The sequence below is a fragment of the Schistocerca americana genome, chromosome 3 (assembly GCF_021461395.2).
Source record: "Schistocerca americana isolate TAMUIC-IGC-003095 chromosome 3, iqSchAmer2.1, whole genome shotgun sequence".
NCBI classification, from domain to species: Eukaryota; Metazoa; Arthropoda; class Insecta; order Orthoptera; family Acrididae; genus Schistocerca; species Schistocerca americana.
Genome location: NC_060121.1, coordinates 890,169,900 through 890,195,694, shown reverse-complemented (window position 1 = coordinate 890,195,694; position 25,795 = coordinate 890,169,900). Strand labels below are relative to the sequence as shown.

At 38.1% G+C, this 25,795-nt stretch overlaps 1 protein-coding gene across 3 annotated transcripts in view; it reads right to left on the bottom strand.

The window, feature by feature from the left end:
* Window positions 1-25,795, bottom strand: part of LOC124607206 (DNA topoisomerase 2-alpha-like) — a 179,830-nt gene that overhangs the window by 88,988 nt on the left and 65,047 nt on the right. For all 3 annotated transcript variants that reach the window (XM_047139468.1, XM_047139470.1, XM_047139469.1), the window contains one exon: window positions 5,122-5,324. In XM_047139468.1, the coding sequence (XP_046995424.1) occupies window positions 5,122-5,324 (203 nt within the window). The remainder of the gene's footprint in view (window positions 1-5,121; window positions 5,325-25,795) is intronic.

Genomic DNA, 25,795 nt, shown 5'->3' with positions numbered 1-25,795 from the left:
GCAATGAAACCAACAAGTACTACAGTCAAAATTGCAATAGAAGAAAACTGGATAAAAATGCCAAATTTGTCGACGTTATGGGACCCAAACTTAAAAAATGGTTTGGGCTTACTATCCTTATGGGAATTCCTCTGACACGATATCTGAATTCCCTTAGTAATCCATGGCTTACTTGCCTTTGTAATGGAGTTTTTGGATAATGTTTCAGGAAAGCCACTCAAATATTGAGACAAATTTACAGTGGAATAAATTGAATTTGGCATCAGCACCATTTTCTGTGAATACTTCATCCCATTCTACCTCTTCTAGGCTGTTCTTAAAACTCTGTACCCTGTTCACATCAATAAGCTTCCCTGCCTTGTATGAACCTGCCTGAAGCCTATTAGGTGCTATATGTGTTATTTCCATTAACTGTGCATCATGATCAGATAGCCCACTAACAACTGGCTACACATTAATTGTTTCTGCCTGAGCACTGTCTAAGAAAATGTTATCGATAAGTGACCTACTGTCCTGCTGCACACGAGTTGGAAAATTAACAACCACCAAACAAAGATTCTAGCTAATTTTTCCTATCTGTATCTTTTAAGAAATCTACATTAAAATCACGTGTTCCAGTGTTTCTACGGAATCCAAACTGATCTTCCTCGGGGAAGATCAGTTTGGATTCCGTAGAAACACTGGAACACGTGAGGCAATACTGACCTTACGACTTATCTTAGAAGAAAGATTAAGGAAAGGCAAACCTACGTTTCTAGCATTTGTAGACTTAGAGAAAGCTTTTGACAATGTTGACTGGAATACTCTCTTTCAAATTCTAAAGGTGGCAGGGGTAAAATACAGGGAGCGAAAGGCTATTTACAATTTGTACAGAAACCAGATGGCAGTTATAAGAGTCGAGGGACATGAAAGGGAAGCAGTGGTTGGGAAGGGAGTAAGACAGGGTTGTAGCCTCTCCCCGATGTTGTTCAATCTGTATATTGAGCAAGCAGTAAAGGAAACAAAAGAAAAATTCGGAGTAGGTATTAAAATTCATGGAGAAGAAATAAAAACTTTGAGGTTCGCCGATGACATTGTAATTCTGTCAGAGACAGCAAAGGACTTGGAAGAGCAGTTGAATGGAATGGACAGTGTCTTGAAAGGAGGATATAAGATGAACATCAACAAAAGCAAAACAAGAATAATGGAATGTAGTCTAATTAAGTCGGGTGACGCTGAGGGAATTAAATTAGGAAACGAGGCACTTAAAGTAGTAAAGGAGTTTTGCTATTTGGGGAGCAAAATAACTGATGATGGTCGAAGTAGAGAGGATATAAAATGTAGGCTGGCAATGGCAAGGAAAGCGTTTCTGAAGAAGAGAAATTTGTTAACATCCAGTATAGATTTAAGTGTCAGGAAGTCATTTCTGAAAGTATTCGTATGGAGTGTACCCATGTATGGAAGTGAAACATGGACGATAAATAGTTTGGACAAGAAGAGAATAGAAGCTTTCGAAATGTGGTGCTACAGAAGAATGCTGAAGATTAGATGGGTAGATCACATAACTAATGAGGAAGTATTGAATAGGATTGGGGAGAAGAGAAGTTTGTGGCACAACTTGACCAGAAGAAGGGATCGGTTGGTAGGACATGTTCTGAGGCATCAAGGGATCACCAATTTAGTATTGGAGGGCAGCGTGGAGGGTAAAAATCGTAGAGGGAGACCAAGAGATGAATACACTAAGCAGATTCAGAAGGATGTAGGTTGCAGTAGGTACTGGGAGATGAAAAAGCTTGTACAGGATAGAGTAGCATGGAGAGCTGCATCAAACCAGTCTCAGGACTGAAGACCACAACAACAACAACACATTAAAATCATTGCAAACCATTAACTGCTTCTTTTTGTCCGACAGGTAGCTCAATAACGCCACTAAAATGTTTTCATGAATAGCTGTATTTTACCTTGAGGGGATCTATAGATTGTTACAATTACTATAACGTATATTGCAGTAGCAACTCACAAGCACATGCTTTAAGGATCTGATCTGCACAAAAACTATTTGTTTCAATATTTTTGACTTTGTGTCCAGCTTTTATATAAGTAGCAACATCTCCTTTTTCCATGTTGACTCTACATGAATAAGACACTAATCTGTAATCCCTTAAATTTAACGTCTCCATCACTGCGGTTACATGGTGTTCAGAGAAAGACAAAACATCTATACCTTCAGAATTTACCCCATTTCCTAGGCATACAAGAAGCTATTCCACCTTATTTTTCAATCCTCTAATGTTCTGATGAAACACACAAATTTTATTTCTTTTGATACTGCTACAGACATTATGGCACTGTTCTGTTTTAATCTCTTTCAATACACTGTCTGTAACCTGACTCTACAGTAAAAAATGTGTCCCTCTGACTCCAGTAATCACAGGTATTTTGTCTTGTGTGCATATGGCCCCCCTTACATTTTCTGCAAGATCATCAACTAATCTATTTCCCCCTCCTATTCATGTGCAGGCCATGATTAGTGTAATCCCACCTCCCAATTGCATCAATAGGCACGGCACAGATACGAGATTTAGTTTCTGCCAAGAGTGACGAGTACGAAACTGGAGAGGCTCGATATTTTCTCACGACAAATTTGAACAGGCGCTATCACTGAATTATGTATAAATACTCAAATGGAAACAGAAACACCACTTAACGACTTTACTGCACAATATGGAAAATTAACTGTATGGAAGTACAGGAACACAGAAAACGCGAACCGAATGCAAACTATACAGGCATGATACTCTTCACAATAAAGCTACACAGACACTACCCGGAAATTATCGAATAATCATATAATTTACTGCGGTCGATAACAAAAACAAACCCATGCCAATGGCTTGCACTTTAGAACAGTTATCTTTTCATGAAAACTACACAAGTAAAGGCGAAACCTTCAATATCTAGATCACAATGGATACTAATTTACTTATTTAAGCTACAATATTGCCTTAATGAACTGTTTGTCCACGAGTAAAGACACACATTTATGAGCGCCTAGCTGCCTACCTCATCACAGACAACCTTCACACATTTTCTCGAGAATAGATATGGTTCTCCTTCCACTGTTAAATAAATCATGATACGTTAGCTACATTTCGTATGCAACAGTGTATGCAATAAAATGCACCAAATGTAAAATGGACAGCGACCACTCATGACAATATTTTCAAAATATGCATGATGATGTTCTTTACATAGAGGTATCACAATAACTATGGGTAATAACAAAAAGAAAACCAGGCTTATCAAGAAGTGATGTCAGACTATAAGACATGAGGGGGGGGGGGGGGGGGGGGGAGACTTATTTCCTTTTTACTGAATAGTTTCCTCAAAATCTAATGAGAAAGAATGCATGGCAGGTAACGCCCGGTGTGAACCAATCAAATCATCTCCACAGGGTTCCTATGTGCTTCACCAATGCAGATTGCTTCTGCATTGTATCGCAAACAGAATTGCATTCATATCGCCCCAGTGAGAACAGTGCCTAATACCCCTTGTGGTACTCGCAAAATAACATTTACATCTATCGCTTCCGTTCCCCACAAATATTTTCATCCGGCTATTTGTTTGAGTTGACTCACTTCCATTGTGACTTACTCCTTTCGTAGGCCAAGCATACTAAGTTTTTGCATATGCAATCTCGAGGTTATTTCTACATCTGCCAAAGACTCTCCATCCTACGATAACATACTGCATGTTACCTTAACAGAGTGGCAAACTGTGTATGGTATTCTATATGACAGCAATTTTGTTAATAAGTAGTGGTCAACGAGTCAAAGCTTTTCAGATGCTGAAGAAACACTTCATCTGCCTAAATGCCTTGGTCAAATTAAGCACACTACTTGTCACTCAGTGTCATCTTGGTCTTGAATGTATTAATCATCTACTTCAACAAGGCCATGCCCTGAAATGAGTAATTCTGTCTGAGATTTTGCGCACCCACCTACAATAGCTTTTCGTCGCCTTCCCAATCTGCGCAATATTCTTGTCAGACCCTATGCTGCTCCTGCACCCATCTCCCCACCCTATGGTTCTTACCCCTGTGATCGTTCCCTCTGCAAGACTTGCCCTATGCACCCTCTACCAACTCCTATGCCAGCCCCATAACTGGAAAAACATATAATATCAAAGTGAGAGCCACCTGTGAAATGACACTGTCATACACCAGCTGTTATGTAAACACTGTTGGGCCTGTAACATCGACATGACTACCACCCAGTTATCAGTCATGATAAATGGGCATAGGCATAGGCTGTATAAAGGCAACACACAATATCCTGTTGCAGAGCATATCGTACATGACAGTCATGATCTCGGTGCCTGCTTCACCATACATATGGATTCTTCCCCAAGACACCAGTTTCTCAGAACTCATCATCAGGTGGGAACTAGCACTAAAATATGTACCTGGTTCTCATCACCCACCTGACCTTCATTTACATTACTTCTTTCTATCTCATCATTGCTTCACAGTAACTACTTCTTTCTTAATTTTCTACATCTTTCATTTTCTGACTTACCTATTTTTCTCTGTCGCCATTCCCACCACTGTTACATACAATGCACTTAACATTTCACTCTTATTAACCTGTACACAATGCTTCAGTAGTAATCACTGTCTTAATATTACCCTGTCTTCCACCTTTAAGCCCTAAGGTTTTCAAATCTTTTCCTTCCCCTTCAACTCTTCTGCCACAAGGAGGAGTCACTGGCTCCGAAAGGTTGTAATTGTAAATCCTTTGGTTTGTGTGTTCTGTGCCACCACTTGATGAGCAGATTTTTTTTATCTATCCATCTACGTTATAGTTTCTATAATTGATTACTTTCATTTAAGTAGTATTTGAGTACTCCATAAAGGTGCTGGTGGAAACACACTGACATCTACCAGAACACTTTTGAACATGGCCAGAAGACTCTGCATCAAAACATCTTGCCAGGAAGTTACTAACATCTAGTAGTTAACCTCAAATTTCATGGTATGATCTATACACTGGTAAGTTTCGAAACACACAACAACATTAATTACAGGACAGAGACTAATCTTCCTTTTTATGTATTATTTCTATTAAAAAAATAATTACTTACACTATCTGTGGTGGTGACTTGTCATTGCTGCCTCCCATCATAGGCTCTAGTACATTTTCTTTGTATGTCTGAGTCCAGACACCAATAGGTAACTCCGTTATTTCCAATTTGTCCTCCCCTAGTATTGCTACCTCACCATATACAACATACCTACTGTCACCAAGAGGCTCAATAACTCCTCTGTAGTTCTTGTACCAAGGAATCTGAAACATATGTTAATATTATGATCACATCAAAATATATTCAAACATTCCTTAACTTACATATTACAAGGTGTTTCAAGAAGAATATACATATTACAAGGTGCTTCAAAAAGAGTATATGTATTACAAAGTATAATTTTGTCCAAATTGATTGCTGCACCTTAGCTCAGCTATTGGCAAAACAAATACATAGTCTAGTTTATATTAACAGCTGTTAAGATGTCAGTTGTCTTCTGTTTTGCTTGGTAACCGTCATATGTTTAAAATGGCTACTCCGCAGCAGAAATGGAATTCTGGGATCACAGTGCAAAGATGTTTCAGGTTCAGGTACCAAATTGATCCTCCGAATGGATGGAACATTTGCAGATGGTATCAACAGCTTCTGAATACAGGATGTGCATGCAAAGGAAACAGTCCTGGCTGCCCTCTTGTTCCTGAAGAAAATGTTGCATAAAGTCAAAACTGCTTTCCAACATAAGACCTTCAAAATCAACTCCTCGTGCCAGTCGGGAGTTACAGCTGCCTACAATAACAATTCGGCGTGTTTTGAGATGTAGGTTGGTTACGAAGCCGTACACATTACAGCTGTTACAAGCTCTGCGTCCTGATGACAAACACAAACATGTGGCATTTTGTAACGAGATGCTTAATGCTGGTGACAATGACAACACTTTCGCACACCACATCGTGTTCAGTGATAAAGTTACCAATCCATGTTAGTGGTCAGGTAAACAAACACAACGTTCGAATTTGGGGCCTACAGACCTCACATGCAGCCATTTAACACGTATGAGATTCGCCGAAGGTCAATGTGTTTTGTGCGATATCCCGATCATCTAATTACGGTGCATTCTTCTTTGATGGAAACATGGTTAACTGTCGGCAGTATCTCACTATGTTACAAAACTGGTTGTTTCCGAGGCTACACGAAGACAACTCCATTTTTCAACAAGACGGTGACCCCCTCACTGGAGTTGTCAAGTGCGTGAATATCTGAATGAGACTCTTATCGAACCGTTGGATTGGTGGTCAAGGAGCTGGCGACTTAGCATGTCTCAGCTGAGCTCCACGGTCACCGGATTTGACACCCTCTGACTACTTCGTGTGGGTTTTTGTTAAAGACAACGTTTATGTACCACCGCTCTCACAAGACCTGGAAGAGTTGAAGAACTGGATCCGTACTGCCATAAGATCAGTGACGAAGAACATGCTTGCCCAAGTATGGGAGGAATTTGAGCATCGATGTGATATTGTTCGTGTCGCTGATAGAGGACATACTGAACATCTGTAATGTGAACTTGAGAGATTCATAAAGATGTGTGTAACGTATCATATTCATAAGTCTTAAAGTTTAATAAATATATGCATTCGAAATACATATATTCTTTTTGAAACACCATGTATTTAGCAGAATCTAGTGGCACTAGAAATGGGGGGTATGAAAATCATTGTAACTCTTCAATCAAGTGGGTGCTTAGACAAAACTATGTAGTCCAAATGCTGCCTAAGCTAAATAGGTTACAACTAAGGGTCTGCGCAACTGTGGATAACCTCAGTAAGTATTACATTGAGAGTAAAAGTCTGACCAGATTGCTGCAATTAACAGGTATATCTGCAGATATGTATAATAATTACTTTGTGATTAAATGCTTAGCAACAATGCTCAATATTCTAATAGAATATATATTATGTATAGAGGAAGTTTAATAGTCTCATCCTGCAGGTGTTTGTATAACATTAACTGGGCCCAGTTTTACTTTCACTGAGTCTTCTCAAACCCTCATATTGTAGCTACAGTCACTTTGTGCTTATAGGCTGTACTGTCAACATTTTCTGTTTCGTTTAATAAAGCATGTTCACAAAGACATATATTGCCACTGGCTATCTGTGTGATGTTGCCAAATTGCCTGTCAATCTTTGCTGCGAATGTTGGCCAAGCACGAATTCTTTACCCAGAGCCAAAGTTTCTCCTTGATCCCTACAGATCATAGTTCGTAACACACTCCAACTAATAATGCTTAAATATGGTAAATACATCATCATACATTTCTGTCTCCTCTAGGATTAATGCATATTTTCTCAAATTATTTTCAGTGCACCAAATGATGCTCATTATACACTTCCTGTGACTGAATTAAGGACAGCTGCCAAGTTTCATGTTCAAAGCATTGGAGAGCTCACCTCATCATCAATAAGTATGCGACCACTACTTTCAACTCTAATAGACTGATCCAGATTGGATCCAAGGTCCAAACACCTTACAAAAATTATGAATGTGCTTAATAGATTTGAGGTCACGTGACCTGTGAAAAAACAAACTCTGTAATGTTTGTGTAGTTTTCATAAAACCATTGTGACAATTAGGGTAAGGTGGAATACAGTATTAACATGCTGTAAGTCTGAGAGCAGATTGATTAAGATCAAGACTGACACTTTGAGCACATTTCTTATTAGCACTGAAGTAATTTTTCTATTCTGTGCATAATCACAGAAATTAATTACATCTTATTTAGGACATTATTAACCACATCTAAAAACAGTGGTTGTGAATTGCTACATGAAAATGGAGGAAAGTGAATTTCATGTTCTGATAATATACACTCCTGGAAATTCAAATAAGAACACCGTGAATTCATTGTCCCAGGAAGGGGAAACTTTATTGACACATTCCTGGGGTCAGATACATCACATGATCACACTGACAGAACCACAGGCACATAGACACAGGCAACAGAGCATGCACAATGTCGGCACTAGTACAGTGTATATCCACCTTTCGCAGCAATGCAGGCTGCTATTCTCCCATGGAGACGATCGTAGAGATGCTGGATGTAGTCCTGTGGAACGGCTTGCCATGCCATTTCCACCTGGCGCCTCAGTTGGACCAGCGTTCGTGCTCGACGTGCAGACCGCGTGAGACGACGCTTCATCCAGTCCCAAACATGCTCAATGGGGGACAGATCCGGAGATCTTGCTGGCCAGGGTAGTTGACTTACACCTTCTAGAGCACGTTTGGTGGCACGGGATACATGCGGACGTGCATTGTCCTGTTGGAACAGCAAGTTCCCTTGCCGGTCTACGAATGGTAGAACGATGGGTTCGATGACGGTTTGGATGTACCGTGCACTATTCAGTGTCCCCTCGACGATCACCAGTGGTGTACGGCCAGTGTAGGAGATCGCTCCCCACACCATGATGCCGGGTGTTGGCCCTGTGTGCCTCGGTCGTATGCAGTCCTGATTGTGGCGCTCACCTGCACGGCGCCAAACACGCATACGACCATCATTGGCACCAAGGCAGAAGCGACTCTCATCGCTGAAGACGACACGTCTCCATTCGTCCCTCCATTCACGCCTGTCGCGACACCACTGGAGGCGGGCTGCACGATGTTGGGGCGTGAGCGGAAGACGGCCTAACGGTGTGCGGGACCGTAGCCCAGCTTCATGGAGACAGTTGCGAATGGTCCTCGCCGATACCCCAGGAGCAACAGTGTCCCTAATTTGCTGGGAAGTGGCGGTGCGGTCCCCTACGGCACTGCGTAGGATCCTACGGTCTTGGCGTGCATCCGTGCGTCGCTGCGGTCCGGTCCCAGGTCGACGGGCACGTGCACCTTCCGCCGACCACTGGCGACAACATCGATGTACTGTGGAGACCTCACGCCCCACGTGTTGAGCAATTCGGCGGTACGTCCACCCGGCCTCCCGCATGCCCACTATACGCCCTCGCTCAAAGTCCGTCAACTGCACATACGGTTCACGTCCACACTGTCGCGGCATGCTACCAGTGTTAAAGACTGCAATGGAGCTCCGTATGCCACGGCAAACTGGCTGACACTGACAGCGGCGGTGCACAAATGCTGCGCAGCTAGCGCCATTCGACGGCCAACACCGCGGTTCCTGGTGTGTCCGCTGTGCCGTGCGTGTGATCATTGCTTGTACAGCCCTCTCGCAGTGTCCGGAGCAAGTATGGTGGGTCTGACACACCGGTGTCAATGTGTTCTTTTTTCCATTTTCAGGAGTGTATTTCTTCCTGTATGGTAAGAGAATGAAAGAAACTGGGAGATCAACTTACTTTCACTTATTCCGCTTCTAACGAGAAATAAAAATATGATACATGAATCATCAAATATTTTATTGTCCAGGCAATAGCATCGTCAATACTATTATTTTCAATTTTGTTGATTCAAATAAAGTATCCAATAGGATGGGAAACAGAATTTATCCCCTCATTAAGAATCAGATCTAGATTATTATTAAAGATTGGAGCTGCAACTTTTCATTTCTGATTTCCATAAGTCGTAGGCGCTTCAAGATGAAATAACTGTTTAACATTAATAACATGACAAAAATTGTCCCAATAATAGTACTATCATATTGTATTCAACTAAGAACCTTTATTTGAACCATTATCATTTTAAGAATTGTTATTAGGACAATAGGAGGTTTAAATCAAACATCTCTATGCCAACTTCTAGCATACTCTTCAATTAGACATTTAGGGTGAATAATTAGATCTCTAACAGTCAGAGAAAACATCTGGGAACCATAGTCTTAATATTCAAGCAAATGAATCTATTTTTTATAAATCAGATCTATTCAGCTAGGAACATAAAAACTGAAATTAAATTCATAACATTTTTATCCCTACTATCTCTAGGTGGCTTACCACCATTTCTTGGATTCCTACCAAAATGAATTTTAATACAATCATTAATAGAAAACAACTATTATAACTATTTAGTCATATTAACTACAATTACACTTTATTATTACATACGTATTAGATTCTCAGCCCTAATTATGTCATATACCGAAAATTCATAAGTCTCAAAAATCAAGAATTATTCTTCCTATAACCATAATAATTTCAATAATAGGATTGATTTCAACATCAACCCTAATCTCATTGTACTAAGGACTTAAGTTACTTAAACTAATAACCTTCAAAGTTATAATTAAAAAAATAATATTTTAGGCCTTAGTAAAACTGTACACCTCTAGAATTGCAGTCTAGAAACATAACTGAACATAAGACCGGAGTATGGTAGGAGATAAAATATCTCATAAGTAGATTTACAGTCTACCACTTAACATTCAGCCATATTACCGCAAACAGGATTATTCTCAACAAACCATAAGGACATTGGTACTTTATACTTTCTATTTGGAACATCAACAAGAATACTTAATCGTGCTGAATTAGGTCAACCAGGATCTTTAATTGAAGATGACCAGATTTATAATATTATTACAGCCCACGCATTTGTAATAATTTTCTTCATAGTAATACCTATTATAATTACAATGAAATGAACACCCTTAGCTGCTTACAGGCGTTGACATACGTCAACGGGGACAGATGAAAATGTGTGCCCCGACCGGGACTTGAACCCAGGACCTCCTGCTTACATGGAGACGTGCTCTCTCTCTCATATATATATATATATATATATATATATATATATATATATATATAGTATTCATAAAACCATTGTGACAATTAGGGTAAGGTGGAATACAGTATTAACATGCTGTAAGCCTGAGAGCAGATTGATTAAGATCAAGACTGACACTTTGAGCACATTTCTTATTAGGACTGAAGTAATTTTTCTATTCTGTGCATAATCACAGAAATTAATTACATCTTATTTAGGACATTATTAACCACATCTAAAAACAGTGGTTGTGAATTGCTACATGAAAATGGAGGAAAGTGAATTTCATGTTCTGATAATATATTTCTTCCTGTATGGTAAGAGACCGTATTATTCGTTTCGGACCTCTTGATAAGTTTGGAGGTGTGATTACACATGTCAATCACATCGCGATTACGGGCAGCATGGGGTTCACGCCTGAGCCTCAGGACGTGCGCTAGCAGCGCATGTCGGGTGTTTCAAGCGTCAACTTCACATCTCAATATCTTGGGGTGTAATGGGAATATTGCGATGCAATCAACGCCATTGTTTATGTGCTTTGTCATGCTACGGATTGCTGAAGAAAAAATATAGGAGGTCCATTTAAAAAAACAAGTTTGTGTTAAACACATATGCTTTCGTTTTAGAATGTTTCCAAATTTGTACATTCATGGGCTCCAGCCCTACATTGATACCGGTGAAAGTCGTTTTCCAATAGCTGTTATTGTTCCAGAGATATTTTGGGTGGACAAGATAGCTGGGACACCCTGTATAGTATCTGTTCTTTCGGACATGTCCGAAAGAACAGATACCATCTTAGTATATATACCTATAATTATTGGTGGATTTGGTAATTGACTTGCACCAGATATAGCATTCCCACGAATGGATAATATAAGTTTTTGATTACTACCACCCTCATTAACCCTTTCTTCTTACATCTTCTACAGTAGATAACGGCGCTGGTACAGGATGAACAGTTTATCCCCCTCTGGCAGGAGCTATTGCACATGGGAGTGCATCTGTAGAGCTAGCCATTTTTTCACTACACTTAGCAGGTGTATCATCAATTCTTGGTGCAGTAAACTTTATTACAACAGCAATTAATATACGATCAGAAAGCATAACTTGAGACCAAACACCTTTATTTGTTTGGACTGTAGCTATTACAGCCCTTCTTCTTCTTCTTCTTCTTTCACTTCCAGTTTTAGCAGGAGCTATTACTATATTATTAATAGACCGAAACCTAAATACATCATTCTTTGACCTTGCGGGAGGGGGAGATCCAATTGTATATCGACACCTATTTTGATTCTTTGGGCACCCAGAAGTTTACATTCTAATTGTACCCGGATTTGGTATTATTTCACACATTGTATGTCAAGAAAGAGTGGAAAATTGAATGATTTGGAACGTTGGGTATAATTTACGCCATGTTATCAATTGGATTAATAGGATTTATTGTATGAGCACACCATATATTTACATTAGGAATGGATATTGACACACGAACATACTTCACATCAGCGACAATAATTATTGCTGTACCTACAGGAATTAAGGTATTCAGATGACTAGCTACACTATATGGAACTAAATTGAAGTTTAACCCACCATTATTATGAGCTCTAGGATTTATTTTCCTATTTACAATTGGTGAATTAACAGGATTAGTACTAGCAAACTCATCACTTGATATTGTATTACATGACACATATTATGTAGTAGCCCACTTCCATTATGTTCTACCTATAGGAGCAGTATTCGCAATTATAGGAGGTGTTATTCAATGATATCCACTATTTACAGGATTAACTATAAAAATCCATGATTAAAAATCCAGTTCACAATTATATATATTGGAGTAAACTTAACATTCTTCCCTCAACACTTCTTAGGCTGCGTTCACACTGCCGGCCGGCCGGGCCGGGCCGGGATGACACGTACTGCCTCGGTTCGTGCCTAGCCAGCTCAGGCCGACGTGTAGTGCATTCACATTGCGCGCCACGCTGAGCCGGGACAGTGAAATGGGGGAAAAACCACTTCTCCGATTTTCATGTTTTAAAAATTCTTAGTGGCATATAAGACTTCGCCACATCGTTTTATGAACTTATTTTTTTCTTAAAAGCGTTACTTACATCTTGAAAAAAGAAAAAGTCTACTTTTTGTTCCGCGTGATTTCCTAGTTTTGTAACGCTTCCCAACCGATTTTGAAGAAAGTTAGCGGCTAAAAACTCTTATTTGTGTACACGTGGTAGTGTAACATCTTAGCTTCGTATTGAATCATTTATCTTTCCATATTTCTTAACAGTCATCGTGAAATGATGCTATTTGTCAACTTTCTGCACTTGATTTACAAATCTTCTAGTGAAAAAGTTATGCAGCAGGTAGCTTTCTGTTAGATTCGTTTTAGACCATAAATTGTTGGGAATGAAACGTACCTAAAAGTACCAAAACGTTTTTGAAATGATAAAGATACTGATATCTGTCTCTGGTCACAAGTAATGCGAGCTATTCAGTGGCGTCAGTGCCGCGTCCGCAAACCACAGAGTTCGTGCGGTTACAGCTTGGTTTAGTGTAGTCATATAATGCAGGACACAAAAAAACTAATTACTAGTGATCAGCATAGACCTAGTGTCGGTCCCTCGTATTATTTTAATGGTCTCATTGTCTAGATAAGTCTAAATGTATAAGAATTTTTCCCCTCGGCTACTGGACAATCGTCTGCTATGCTTTTATAACTGGCCAAAATGTATGGTCTGTATGTGTGTGCGCGCGACTGCGCACATGTACAGGTAGTAGTGTCAATGACATAGGTCTGATAAAATTTGGTGTAAAACTAATCACAAAAACAAACTGGAGATTTGTGATACGTTTACCGTAGAAACTGAAGCGCAATTCTGTAGTCTCGTTGTCTACTTTGACAGAAAAAATAATGGAGACTTAATGAAACTACTGTAGATCGACACAGATGTGCGTTTCATTGTTTTTTTTTTCTTCCTTGGTGGGCTGCGCTGCACTGTCAAGGTAATCCCCACTGTTTGGCTAAATGGCTGTTAGCTGCCGGAGGCCAAATAAATAAATTTAAAAAAATCGTCACCCTTCGACAGCTGACAAGCAAGTCAGTAGAAAACGCAGCTGCAGTCAACAGTTGCTCGCCTTTAGCTAGTCTGTGATGTCGTGTAGAACGCCGTCTTTACTTTTTTATTGGTATTGTTTTGACTCTGCAGTAACTCGTCGAGTTTTGAAGTACAGAAGAACTAAGAGGTTATGGATTCATCCCATAAATAGCGACAGACATTTAGGAGAGTTTTTTCTTTACATGAAGAACTTAAAAACTATCCAGAAAAATTTTATTCATATTACAGAATGAATCATAATACATTTCAGTATGTGCTGCAGAACACTCAAGACAAAATTTCGAAACAGAACACAAATTTTCACAGAAGTATAACAGCAGAAGAAAAATTGTATACAACGATAAGGTAAGATTCGTTAGTACACACTGCTTGGTTTGCAGTAGAACTTTGTACAGCATTCACTACCTCCAGTTAATTGTAGTCATGTTTTTGTATTTTAAATTTCACAAACACTTACCCCTGAGGTGAAGAGAGTTAATGGGACTCCTGAGAATCATTAGGAAGTAATTAGCTTTGTCATTTTGGGTAATGTCTTGCTGTGCCTTCAACGAAGAATCGCAGAAATACTACTTCAGATTTTCCAACTTTTTTCTTCATGATGCAGCGCTTGGCAGTGGTGATGGGTTATCATGTGGAGCTACTGATGACCTCACAGAATTCTTTTCATTACCTTGTAAGATAGACAGATTGATAGGCGAGGAGTTTTGAGATAATCCCTTTGACTCAGTGGTTCTATTTCCACTGATAAAGAACTGTGCATAGCTCTTGGAACTTAGAAAAATCATATGACACAACAAAGCCCGAGTAGAATTGCATTTTAATATACCATTCCCTGGATCACATGACCTTATTTTGCCAAGTTATACAAGTTATTCTCTGTAACTGTCTCTCAGGTATTTGCATTTCGATTTCATTACTTTAATTGAAAGAATATAGAAGGGTGCAAGACAATGTCTCTAATTATTTATTGTTGTATAACTGTGAAATGACATGGACTAAGTAAATATCTACTGTGCAAAGAAAACTGCAAAAACTTCGCCCAACACCACACTTGAGTAACACATTTTACGATTTTTTTTTTCTAAGGTATCTGTCCACTGGCATCTCCTTTCATGCACTAGCATCGTCATTCAGATTAGGAATGTCCACCGTATCAGTGGTGGTGAAAGACATTTGTATGGCCATATAGGAATCACTTGCTCCCATTCATTTACCAACGCCAAATGTTTCTCGATTTAAAGAAATTGCCAGTGAAATGCATACGAGATGGGGATTTCTAAACTGTGTTGGATGTATAGACGGGAAGCACATACGTGTCCAATGTCCTAAACTTTCTGGCAGCATGTTTCACAATTATAAACAGTATTATTCGATTGTACTCCAAGCAGTTGCTAATGCAAATTACAAATTTATAGCTGTAGATGTTGGTGCCTACGGTAAACAGTTTGATGCAGGCGTGTTTAAAGGAAGTATGTTATATAAGAAACTTAAAAATGGGGAGCTGTTATTACCGCCACTAACAAGACTTTAACGAATGTCAGGATCTACCGTACGACATTTTGGGAGATGAAGCTTACCCCTTGTTAGAGAATTTTATGAGACCTTTTCCTCGCAGAAATTTGGACAACGAGAAGATTCTATACAATGATATGCATTCCAGAGCAAGAAAAGTTGTTGAATGTACATTTGGTATAATGACCAATAAATGGAGACTACTGAGGAAGGAAACTGAAACATCCATTAACCATTAACAACTGATCGCATAGTCAAGTGCATTTGTCTACTTCATAATATTGTCATTGACACAGAAGGATGCAATGTTGAAGCTGAAAAGTTTTGTAACAATGCTGATATGCAGACAGCTGGTGCCACATTCAACAGAAATCCCACATTACGTTCGAAAACTGTCAGGAACACTTTTGTTGAATATTTCGTTAAAAATCCAACTTAAAATAATTAAAAAACCTTTCAAAAATAAATTTTGGAATTGAAAGTACTTAGCTATTTAGTGTATTTTTGTGTATCTCATTTCATTGTAAATAAAACAAATAAATTATTTTCCTTTATAGTTTTATATTTGTGCGTACTATCTGAAACACACTCCTTGGTTACTTCGTTCCATAATCTGGAAACTGCATCATTACTGTGATACTAGCCGAATTTCTGATCCAAATTGATGGACACAAGTTAATGTCATGTATATGTATTCTCTTTTCATTAAAGTACGAACATTGCAAAAAGATGTCACAGACAACAGCTTATAGGAACGTGTCACAGCATGACTTTACAATGCATTGTCATCTGGTAGGGACATATTTCAGTCCCTCAGTGACACTCATATCTGTCTCCGTTTACAAGTAAATGCAAACTATTCAGTGGCAGCAATGCCGAGATCGCTGGCAAGCTATTGTTGCAAATGCATGTAAATACAGTAGATTAAATAAATGAAATAAAAGTAATTTCGCATGTATCATTGTAATAAACGTAATTTTTGATTGATTGTGAAATGAGAGGTATCTTAAAATAAAAGACGTGTGCAGTCACATTTGTGATGAAAGCAGAAGGGAGACATGTGATGCGTGTACTGCAGAAGCTGTAGTGCTGCTCCACAGGCCCACGCCTGCGGTCAGCTTGCGTCGGCAATATTAAACACTCGGGATGTCGCTGGCTCGGCTCCGGGAGGCTCACGTCGTGTCGGCGCGGCCCGGTCGCCAGTGTGAACACCGCAATTCAAAACCATGTGTTTGATATCAAAGCGGGCGACGGCCCGGCCAGGCTTGGCTCAGCCCGGCCGGCAGTGTGAACGCAGCCTTAGGTTTAGCAGGAATACCACGACAATATGCAGACTACCCAGACGCATTTACATCATGAAATTTAGTATCAAGAATTGGGTCTACAATCTCTATTGTAGGAATTATTATATTCATAGTAATCATATGAGAAAGAATGGTTACAAACTGAGCAATTATATTCAGAGCTAATATAAGATGATCAACAGAATGACTACAAAATAACCCACCTGCAGAACACAGTTACTCAGAATTACCATTAATCTCTAGATTCTAATACGGTAGATCAGTGCAGTAAATTTAAGCTCTACAAATAAAAGTTTGACCTTTTATTAGAAAAACATTTAATGGCAACACGATCAAATTTATCCCTTCAAGATGGAGCTTCACCATTAATGGAGCAACTATCATTCTTCCATGATCATACTATGATCGTATTATTATTAATTACAGTAATTGTAGGTTATGCCCTAAGCTATATATTATTTATTGCCTATACAAACCGAAACATAGTTCATGGACATTTAACTGAAATCACCTGAACAGCATTACCAGCAATTACCCTAATTTTTATTGCTCTACCATCACTAAGATTACTCTATTTACTTGATGATTCAGTGGATGCAATAACCACAATCAAAACAATTGGACGACAATGGTACTGAAGATATGAATATTCAGACTTCATAGACGTAGAATTTGACACCTACATAACACCAGAACAAGATTTAGAAAACGACGGCTTTCGACTTCTAGACGTAAATAACTGAACAATTCTACCAATAAATACAGAAGTACGAATATTAACAAGAGCATCAGATTTTCTTCACTCATGAGCAGTACCTGCTCTAGGGGTTAAAATTGAGGCCACACCAGGTCGACTAAATTAAGGAACATTTACAACAAACCGACCTGGACTATTCTTCAGCCAATGTTCAGAAATTTGTGGAGCAAACCACAGATTTATACCAATTGTAATTGAAAGAACTTCAGTAAATTTATTTATCAAGTGATTATCTAAGATAATCTAAGGAATTAGTTAAAATACATAACATTAAAGTGTCAATCTAAAATAACTAAACAATTAGTACACCTTGAAACATCAGATGACTGAAAGTAAGTAATGGTCTCTTAAACAAAACAATAGTAAAGTAACGAATACTTCTGATGGGGAAATTTAAACCTAAATCCCTCAAATATCTCCTCTCATATTATTCTCACTATTCATTATATTTTCAGCTACTTTAATCGTATCCAATCAAATAAATTTTTTCTCATTTAAACCTAACCTTATTAAAAGAGCAGAAAAAAGAACAATTGAGATAAAAAAAACTTAAATTAAAAATAATAACAAATTTATTCTCAACATTTGATCCATCAACTAACACCTTCAACTTGTCATTAAATTGAACTACAACATTCTTAGGACTATTATTAATCCCATCAATGTTCTGACTTACACCGTCACGAATTAATATTATCTGAAATAAACTAAACTTAACTTTACACAACGAATTTAAAACACTACTAGGGCCAAAATCATTTAATGGAACAACATTCATCTTTATTATAATACTATTTAATAATTTTATAGGACTATTCCCTTATATTTTTACTAGAACAAGACATTTAGCATTTGCAATTGCTCTGCCTATATGATTAAGATTTATATTATTTGGATGAATTAACCATACTAATCACATATTTACACACCTTGTACCACAAGGAACGCCACCTGCATTAATATCATTTATAGTATTGACATAATTAGAAATGTCATTCGACCAGGTACACTAGCAGTACGACTAGCAGCAAACGTAATTGCAGGACACTTATTATTAACCTTATTAGGAAACACAGGACCGTCTACAGCAATAAACTTAATTTCACTACTAATTATTGGACAAATACTTCTATTAATCCTAGAATCAGCAGTACCTATAATTCAAGCTTATGTTTTCTCCATTTTAAGAACTTTATGTTCTAGAGAAGTATATTAAACCTATGTTAACAACTCACTCAAATCATTCATACCACTTAGTAGACTATAGACCTTGACCACTAACAGGAGCAATTGGAGCAATAGTCCTAGTATCAGGATTAGCAAAATGATTCCACCTATTTAACATTAATTTATTTATAATTGGATTTGGAATTACCTTATTAACTATAATTCAATGACGACGAGCTGTAGTACAGGAAGGACCCTATCAAGGATTACATACAGGATTTGTATCAATTGGATTACGGTGAGGCATAATCCTATTTATTGCATCATAAGTATTATTCTGTGTGTCATTCTTCTGAGCCTTCTTTAGAAGAAGACTAGCACCAACAATTGAGCTAGGAATATTATGACCTCCAATAGGAATTCAACCTTTTAATCCTATACAAATTCCAGTACTTAATACAGCTATTCTTTTAGTTTCAGTTTTAACCGTAACATGAGCACATCATAGTTTAATAGAATCTAACCACACTCTAGCATTACAAGGATTATTTTTTACAGTACTACCATATTTACTCGAATCTAAGCTGCACTCGAATCTAAGCCGCACCTGAAAAATGAGACTCGAAATCAAGGAAAAAAAATTTTCCCGAATCTAAGCCGCACCTAAAATTTAAGACTCGAAATTCAAGGGGGGAGAAAAGTTTTAGGCCGCATCTCCAAATCGAAACAAAGTTGGTCCATTGTAATATGAGACACAATTTAGGTCGAATGAATGACGATACAGCTACATTAGTTTGGTTGGAGTCGTAAGCTTAGCAGTTAAGCTTTACCAGGTAGCCATTGCTATGCGTCAGGCGCTCCGTCCATATTTATACGGATACCCTTCCTTTTTCACGTGCTTCGTCTGGTTTGAACTGATTGCTTATTTTTCTTTGCTCTGATAGGCACCGTTTTCTTTGTTATAGGTGTTTACATCATTCTAAGCTGAAAATGCATTACTGTACTGTGTCATGCATTGTTTGTCGCATTCTGATAGTGCATGTTTACGGCCTGTCACCGCTCGCGGCATGGCTTGCATTTGTGCGCGCTACCGCCGCTTACAGTTAAAAAATACATAAAAATGAGAGGAGTCGTCTCATTAGCGAAACAATGACAAGAGACTGCTATTTGTTGTTACTTACACTGCTGTTTTCTTTGATAATGATCAACAAGAACCAAATAATAGACTGCGTATGACGGAAAATGTTCTGAACGAGAGTTTAGCGAAAATTTTTCTCCGTTTGAAAATCTTTGCAGGCGCCTCTTTAGTACATTACATTCTGCACAGAAATTAGAGTCATATTAGATTTAAAAATCTAGTCAATTTCCGTGCTTCATTTCTGACTGTATCACTATTAGGCGTAAGAATAATACGAATGTAAACATGACATGATATGTATATTCTTCCGCATTTGCTGTTGTCTCACTAGTTTCGTAGTTTATTAAGCAGACAGGATTTAAATGAGATAGCAGCAAACACGAAACAATACATGTCAAAATGTTTATATTCGTATTATTCTTATGGTGAAGAGAATACAGCGTGTGATTCACAATTCATAAAATTTCCAATTAGCAACCATCTCTTCTCACAGGTAAGAAAAAATTCAGAATGTAGAGTTGGCCATATAGACAAACATCCCAAACAGTCTCGCCAGTCGGATTTTTGTAGTACATTGAAATGCTGCTACATTCGAAGATGAACAATATGGAATTTGTATTTACTTCGTTGGATAATATATGAAAATACAGTGGTCGAAACTCGGGGCGGAGGAAAAAAAGCTCGTCTTCCACTTTTTTTTTTAAATTTATTTACTGACGCAGAGGTCTAGGCGCCAGTATTTATCTTTGTGCCTACAAACCATGCCTGTGTAGCGCTACATATATTCGACGGCAGAAGTTAGTTGTGGCGGCACCCAACAACATTTTTCAGAACTTCCTCCTGCTTTGCACTCGATTCTAAGCCGCAGGCGGTTTTTTGGATTACAAAAACTGGAAAAAAAGTGCGGCTTAGATTCGAGTAAGTATGGTATTAGGATTATATTTCACAATACTTCAAGCATATGAGGATTGAAAAGCACCTTTCACTATTGCAGACGCAGTATATGGATCAACATTTTTCGTTGTTAACAGGATTCCATGGTCTCCACGTAATTATTGAAACAATCTTCTTAACATGTTGTCTACTTCGACACACAATAAACCAATTCTCAACAAGACACCAGTTTGGATTTGAAGCAGCAGCATGATATTGACACTTCGTAGATGTAGTATGATTATTCTTATATATTTCTATTTATTGATGAGGTAGATAATTATTTTTCTAGTATAAATAGTACATTTGACTTCCAATCAGAAAGCTTGATATAAATCAAGAAAAACAATCTTAATCCTATCTACAAGAGTTTTTATTAGATTTATTGTTCCAATAATTGTTATAATCCCTGCAACAACATTAACAAAAAAAATTAATCAATGATTGGAAAAATAGATCACCATTCGAGTGTGGAATTGATCCAAATAGGTCAGCACGAATACCATTCTCCCTTCAATTCTTCCTAATCGCAGTAACTTTCCTAATCTTTGATGTATAAATTGCATTAATTCTACTAACTGTAATTATTTTCAAAACTTCAGACATTATAATCTGAACAGTATCAACAATATTTTTTATTCTAGTCCTATTAGACAGACTGCACCATGAATGAAATCAAGGAGCCTTACAATGAGCAGAATAAAGGGTTGTAGTTAACTATAACATTTGGCTTGCATTAAAAAAGTATTGATATAATCAATCAACCTTAAATAGAATAAGAAGCGAAATATTGCAGTCAGTTTCAACCTGAAAGATTGGTAAATAATATACCCTTATTCTTATTAATTGAAGCCGAAAAGAGGCGTATTACTGTTAATAATATAATTGAACTATAAAGTTCCAATTAAGGAAAAGTAAAGCCAATATGAAAGCTGCTCTCATGTGGCATAATTCACTAAATATTGATGTGGTCTACATCTACATTTATACTCCGCAAGCCACCCAATGGTGTGTGGCGGAGGGCACTTTACGTGCCACTGTCATTACCTCCCTTTCCGGTTACAGTCATGTACGGTTCGCGGGAAGACCGACTGCCGGAAAGCCTCTGTGCGCGCTCGAATCTCTCTAATTTTACATTCGTGGTCTCCTCGGGAGGTATAAGTAGGGCTAAGAGTATACGACTTTCATTGATAAAGCTGATTTTTTCCCCTAAAATAACGTTATGTAGCTTAAAGAGTCACCAAGACTTATAAAACTGTCCTTGTATGAGTCACTTGCAAAGTGATATCACAAAACAAAGGTATCTATGATTGGACAGTAAGTTCCTGTACTGTTTGGTGGTGAGAGATGATCACAAACATAAGAGCCCCATTTCATACTATGTAAACAGTCCTTTACAAATTTGTACAATCCAAGCACTCTTTTTCCACAGACTGAGCATCAAATGGCAATACTCCTGCATCCTTACCTTGTGACATTCACTGAGCGCGAGTACATGTGAGGATTGCTGGCTTTGTACCCCATATTGAGATAGTAGTTCTAGCGTGTATGACTGTCCTCTGGCTGTTTTCATTTATGCTGAATTATGAAGTTCTTTGCTATCACGTCGCCTGTCTGTCTGCTGTTAAAATCCTTGCCTTCTGCAATCAATACATGGCTGCTCTCAACAGATGACTCAGGCAGCAATGGTTTTTGCCAAACTGAGGTACACACAGCACATTCCTGACACTGTGCCTCTATTATACATGAAAAATTGGTAAAGGCATCCGCAAATCAATGAAAACATATTGAACTATGCCTTCAACAATGAGGAAAACATTTCCAGCAACTACTGTGATACTAGTGTATACAGTGTATTTAATTTAATTAATGTAATTAATTAATTTCATTGTAAAAACTTTGAATTCCATCTCCCAACGTAACTGCACCCAATAGCAGCGAATCCCAGTCCACAGCTCATACAGCGACGTGAATGTGCTGCAAACCTTATGTGACCCACAAAGCAAGACACGGAGAGCTAGTCACTGTGGAGAAATTTTGCGGACACATTGTATGTACCAACATAATTCCATTCAGGAATACACAGAAGTTCACAAAGGTGTCGCTCCCTAATATGAATTTTAATGTTAAGTGTTTTACATTAATTTTTTAAAAAAATATTGTTTGTTATTTCTTTCATCTAGTCATTTCATTGTGCATCTGTTTTTAACAACAGGAAGGTGACATGCCAATGAGACTCATACTCATGGCATATAAACGAAGCTGTAGCCAATACATTTATGTTTCATTATGTTTATGGCGACTAAAAGCCATCTATAGTGCCAGAAAATATCCAAAGTAACAATTTAGCAGGTAACAAGAAATTTATTCTCATTGCACAACTCATTTCAGCCACAGAGAGCCCTTCTTATTTCATCCTCACACAAAAGGTAAGGACGCAGCAGACAAGCATCAGAAAATACTTTTTAGACAACATGCCTAGACTTTTTATGTAAACTATTAATATGTTCAGATTGAGGGTAGAGGCACAATTTAATTTTACCATCAGATTTACAACTACATGCAAAGGTTCATGTGACATTCATTTGCACTTTGTTTTCTTGCAGCTTCAACTTTATTAGTATGTGTGAGCAAGAGACACTACATCAATGTCAACTGAAGAAAGAATAAAAATGACACTGTGAGAATGAACAGTACTATATATTTATCAGTAAATTAAGCTTTTTTAAGGTAACCTCTGTAGACAAACCGAAATATATTATGATTCTTCTCTGATGCACTTCCATTAGGACACAACTATGTTTTACCATTTATGTTGCCGGATAACAATTTGCAACACCATTTTAATCTGTAATTAAGTCTGTGAAACTGAAGATTTCATTAAAGTTTTGTTTTGAAGTACTGATTTTATTTAATTCTTTTAATTACTCATTACACAAACAAAAGAATACACTAAGGCAACCGTACATAAAAACAATAGCAAAGTCAAGTTCAGACAAAGAAGAATGAAATGGTCACTACTGTTCTCAAAATACATGCGTTGTGAAGAACAGGCTCTAGTTTGCTTTCCTTTCATGGTTTGCTTCTACAATGCTGCTACATTTAGGAAAGTACTTGTTACCAACTGGTAAACTGAAGCACAGTCCGAAGCACCTGAACACGATTTATAAGAGTCCCATTTTTGGTCACAAGTCAGTCAGTCCATGGCCAGGTTTCAGATGAGAAACCTGTGTTAGTTAGAACAACAACAATGCTTTAACTTAACTGTAAAGTAAGTGTTACACAATTAGGCCATGTGTTAAAACAATGACAGTGTCTGCACCATACATACTGTTCTATTCTTCATGAACTATGAACTTCATGGTTAGGTTTTTACTTCTCGTAGATGTTCAATAGTAAACTATTGTAGCAGCATGTCAAGGGTCGCCTGCAAACTATTAATGGGGCTCATCAAAACTTAAACAATAGTGCACTGGCCATATTAAATGTGTATATGGAGGGAGGGGGGGGGGGGGGGGGGGGGGGGTGAAAAGTGAAAGCAAACAACTGTGAAACGTAAACGTGAACCTGTCGGCTACATCATTTAAAGTAGTCAGTGTTGTACTTCCACAACCCATTTTACAGCCAGTGTAGCAATGCAGTACGTTGACACTGAGGATAACAAACCAAGAAATAAAGCAGGTGAACTGTCACATATGGTACCCCAATGTGAGGACTATTGTATGTGGGGACAATAAACTAGAACTCACAAAATTTGACCGTAAACTGTGAACTTGAGTGGTTTACAGTACAGTTTTAACTGGAAGAAATGATACAGCCAATCAGTGCTGGGATTTCATAACAAAGAATGTGCAGCATCCAATCAGCACGCAGGACGACAAAGCAGACAGGAGATAAACAAGATGCCTTTCAGAGAGAATTACAACTTGCCACAGCCATACAGATCCAGATGACAACCGCAACAACCACAGCAGAGCAGCAGCAGCAGCAGAAGAGTTATTAAAACCAAGGTAATTCATTGCAAAAGCTGTTTTGTATTGATGATGATGTCTCATACTCCTTGAAGAAACGTGGGTGGGTGGATGGATGATGATGATGATGATGATGATGAAGACAACACTCAGTCATCTCTAGGCATGTGAAAATCCCTGACCTTGTTGGGAATCGAACCCGACACCCCGTGCTTGGGAAGCGAGAACGCTACCACGAGACCACGAGCTGTGGACTATTTTGTATTATGTGATACATAATGAGTGACCTAAACGAACAAGACAGTGTGATGGAAGACAACAGACAACAGGAGACGGTTCTGTAAGCAATAGAGGTTATAAATCAGACGTGAATGTAACTTTGAATGATGGCAACGAAAGTCCTATTGTAGATGACATGACTAAACTGTCATATACATTGTGTGCTGATGTGAGTGAAGTGGACAAAAACAGTACTGAAGTGGGTAAGATCGTCAAGGTTAGGGAGGAGGAATCTATTAGTGAAAATCAGCAAGGGCAAAAGTGGAAGCAATGTCAAGGCAAATTATGAGTAGTTTGAATGTTTTGAGTAATATAGCTATGAAAGAAGACGTTAATAGGTTGGGAAATAGTATGAAAAAGGACATTAGTAGGTTGGGCAATAGTATGAAAAAGGACATTAGTAGGTTGGGAAATAGTATGAAAAAGGACATTAGTAGGTTGGGAAATAGTATAAAGAAAGTAGTACATAACACTAATGAGAAATTAACTTTGAGTAGTAAACGTGGTAGAAGAGAGTGGGAAAGTTTGTGATGACAACAGTAGGAAGGTGAAGTCTTCCGAAAACAGTGTAAAGGTGAAAAAGCAGCCAGGAAATTTTGTGCTGAAGATATGGTTAACTTGAGAACCAAATCAATCAGATTAAAAAGATTCAGAAACTGAGGTAGAAACCAAGTGTGCAACAGTGGTAGAGGAAAAACTGGAAAAATAAATGGAAATGTAGATTCAAAATTGACTGAAATGGAGAAAAAGATGGAAGAGGTACAAAACTAAAGCATAGAGAAAGTGACAATGGGTCTGATTCTGACAGTAGGTGTAATGATGATAACGGTGACTAATCCAGTAGTGATGAGGACGAG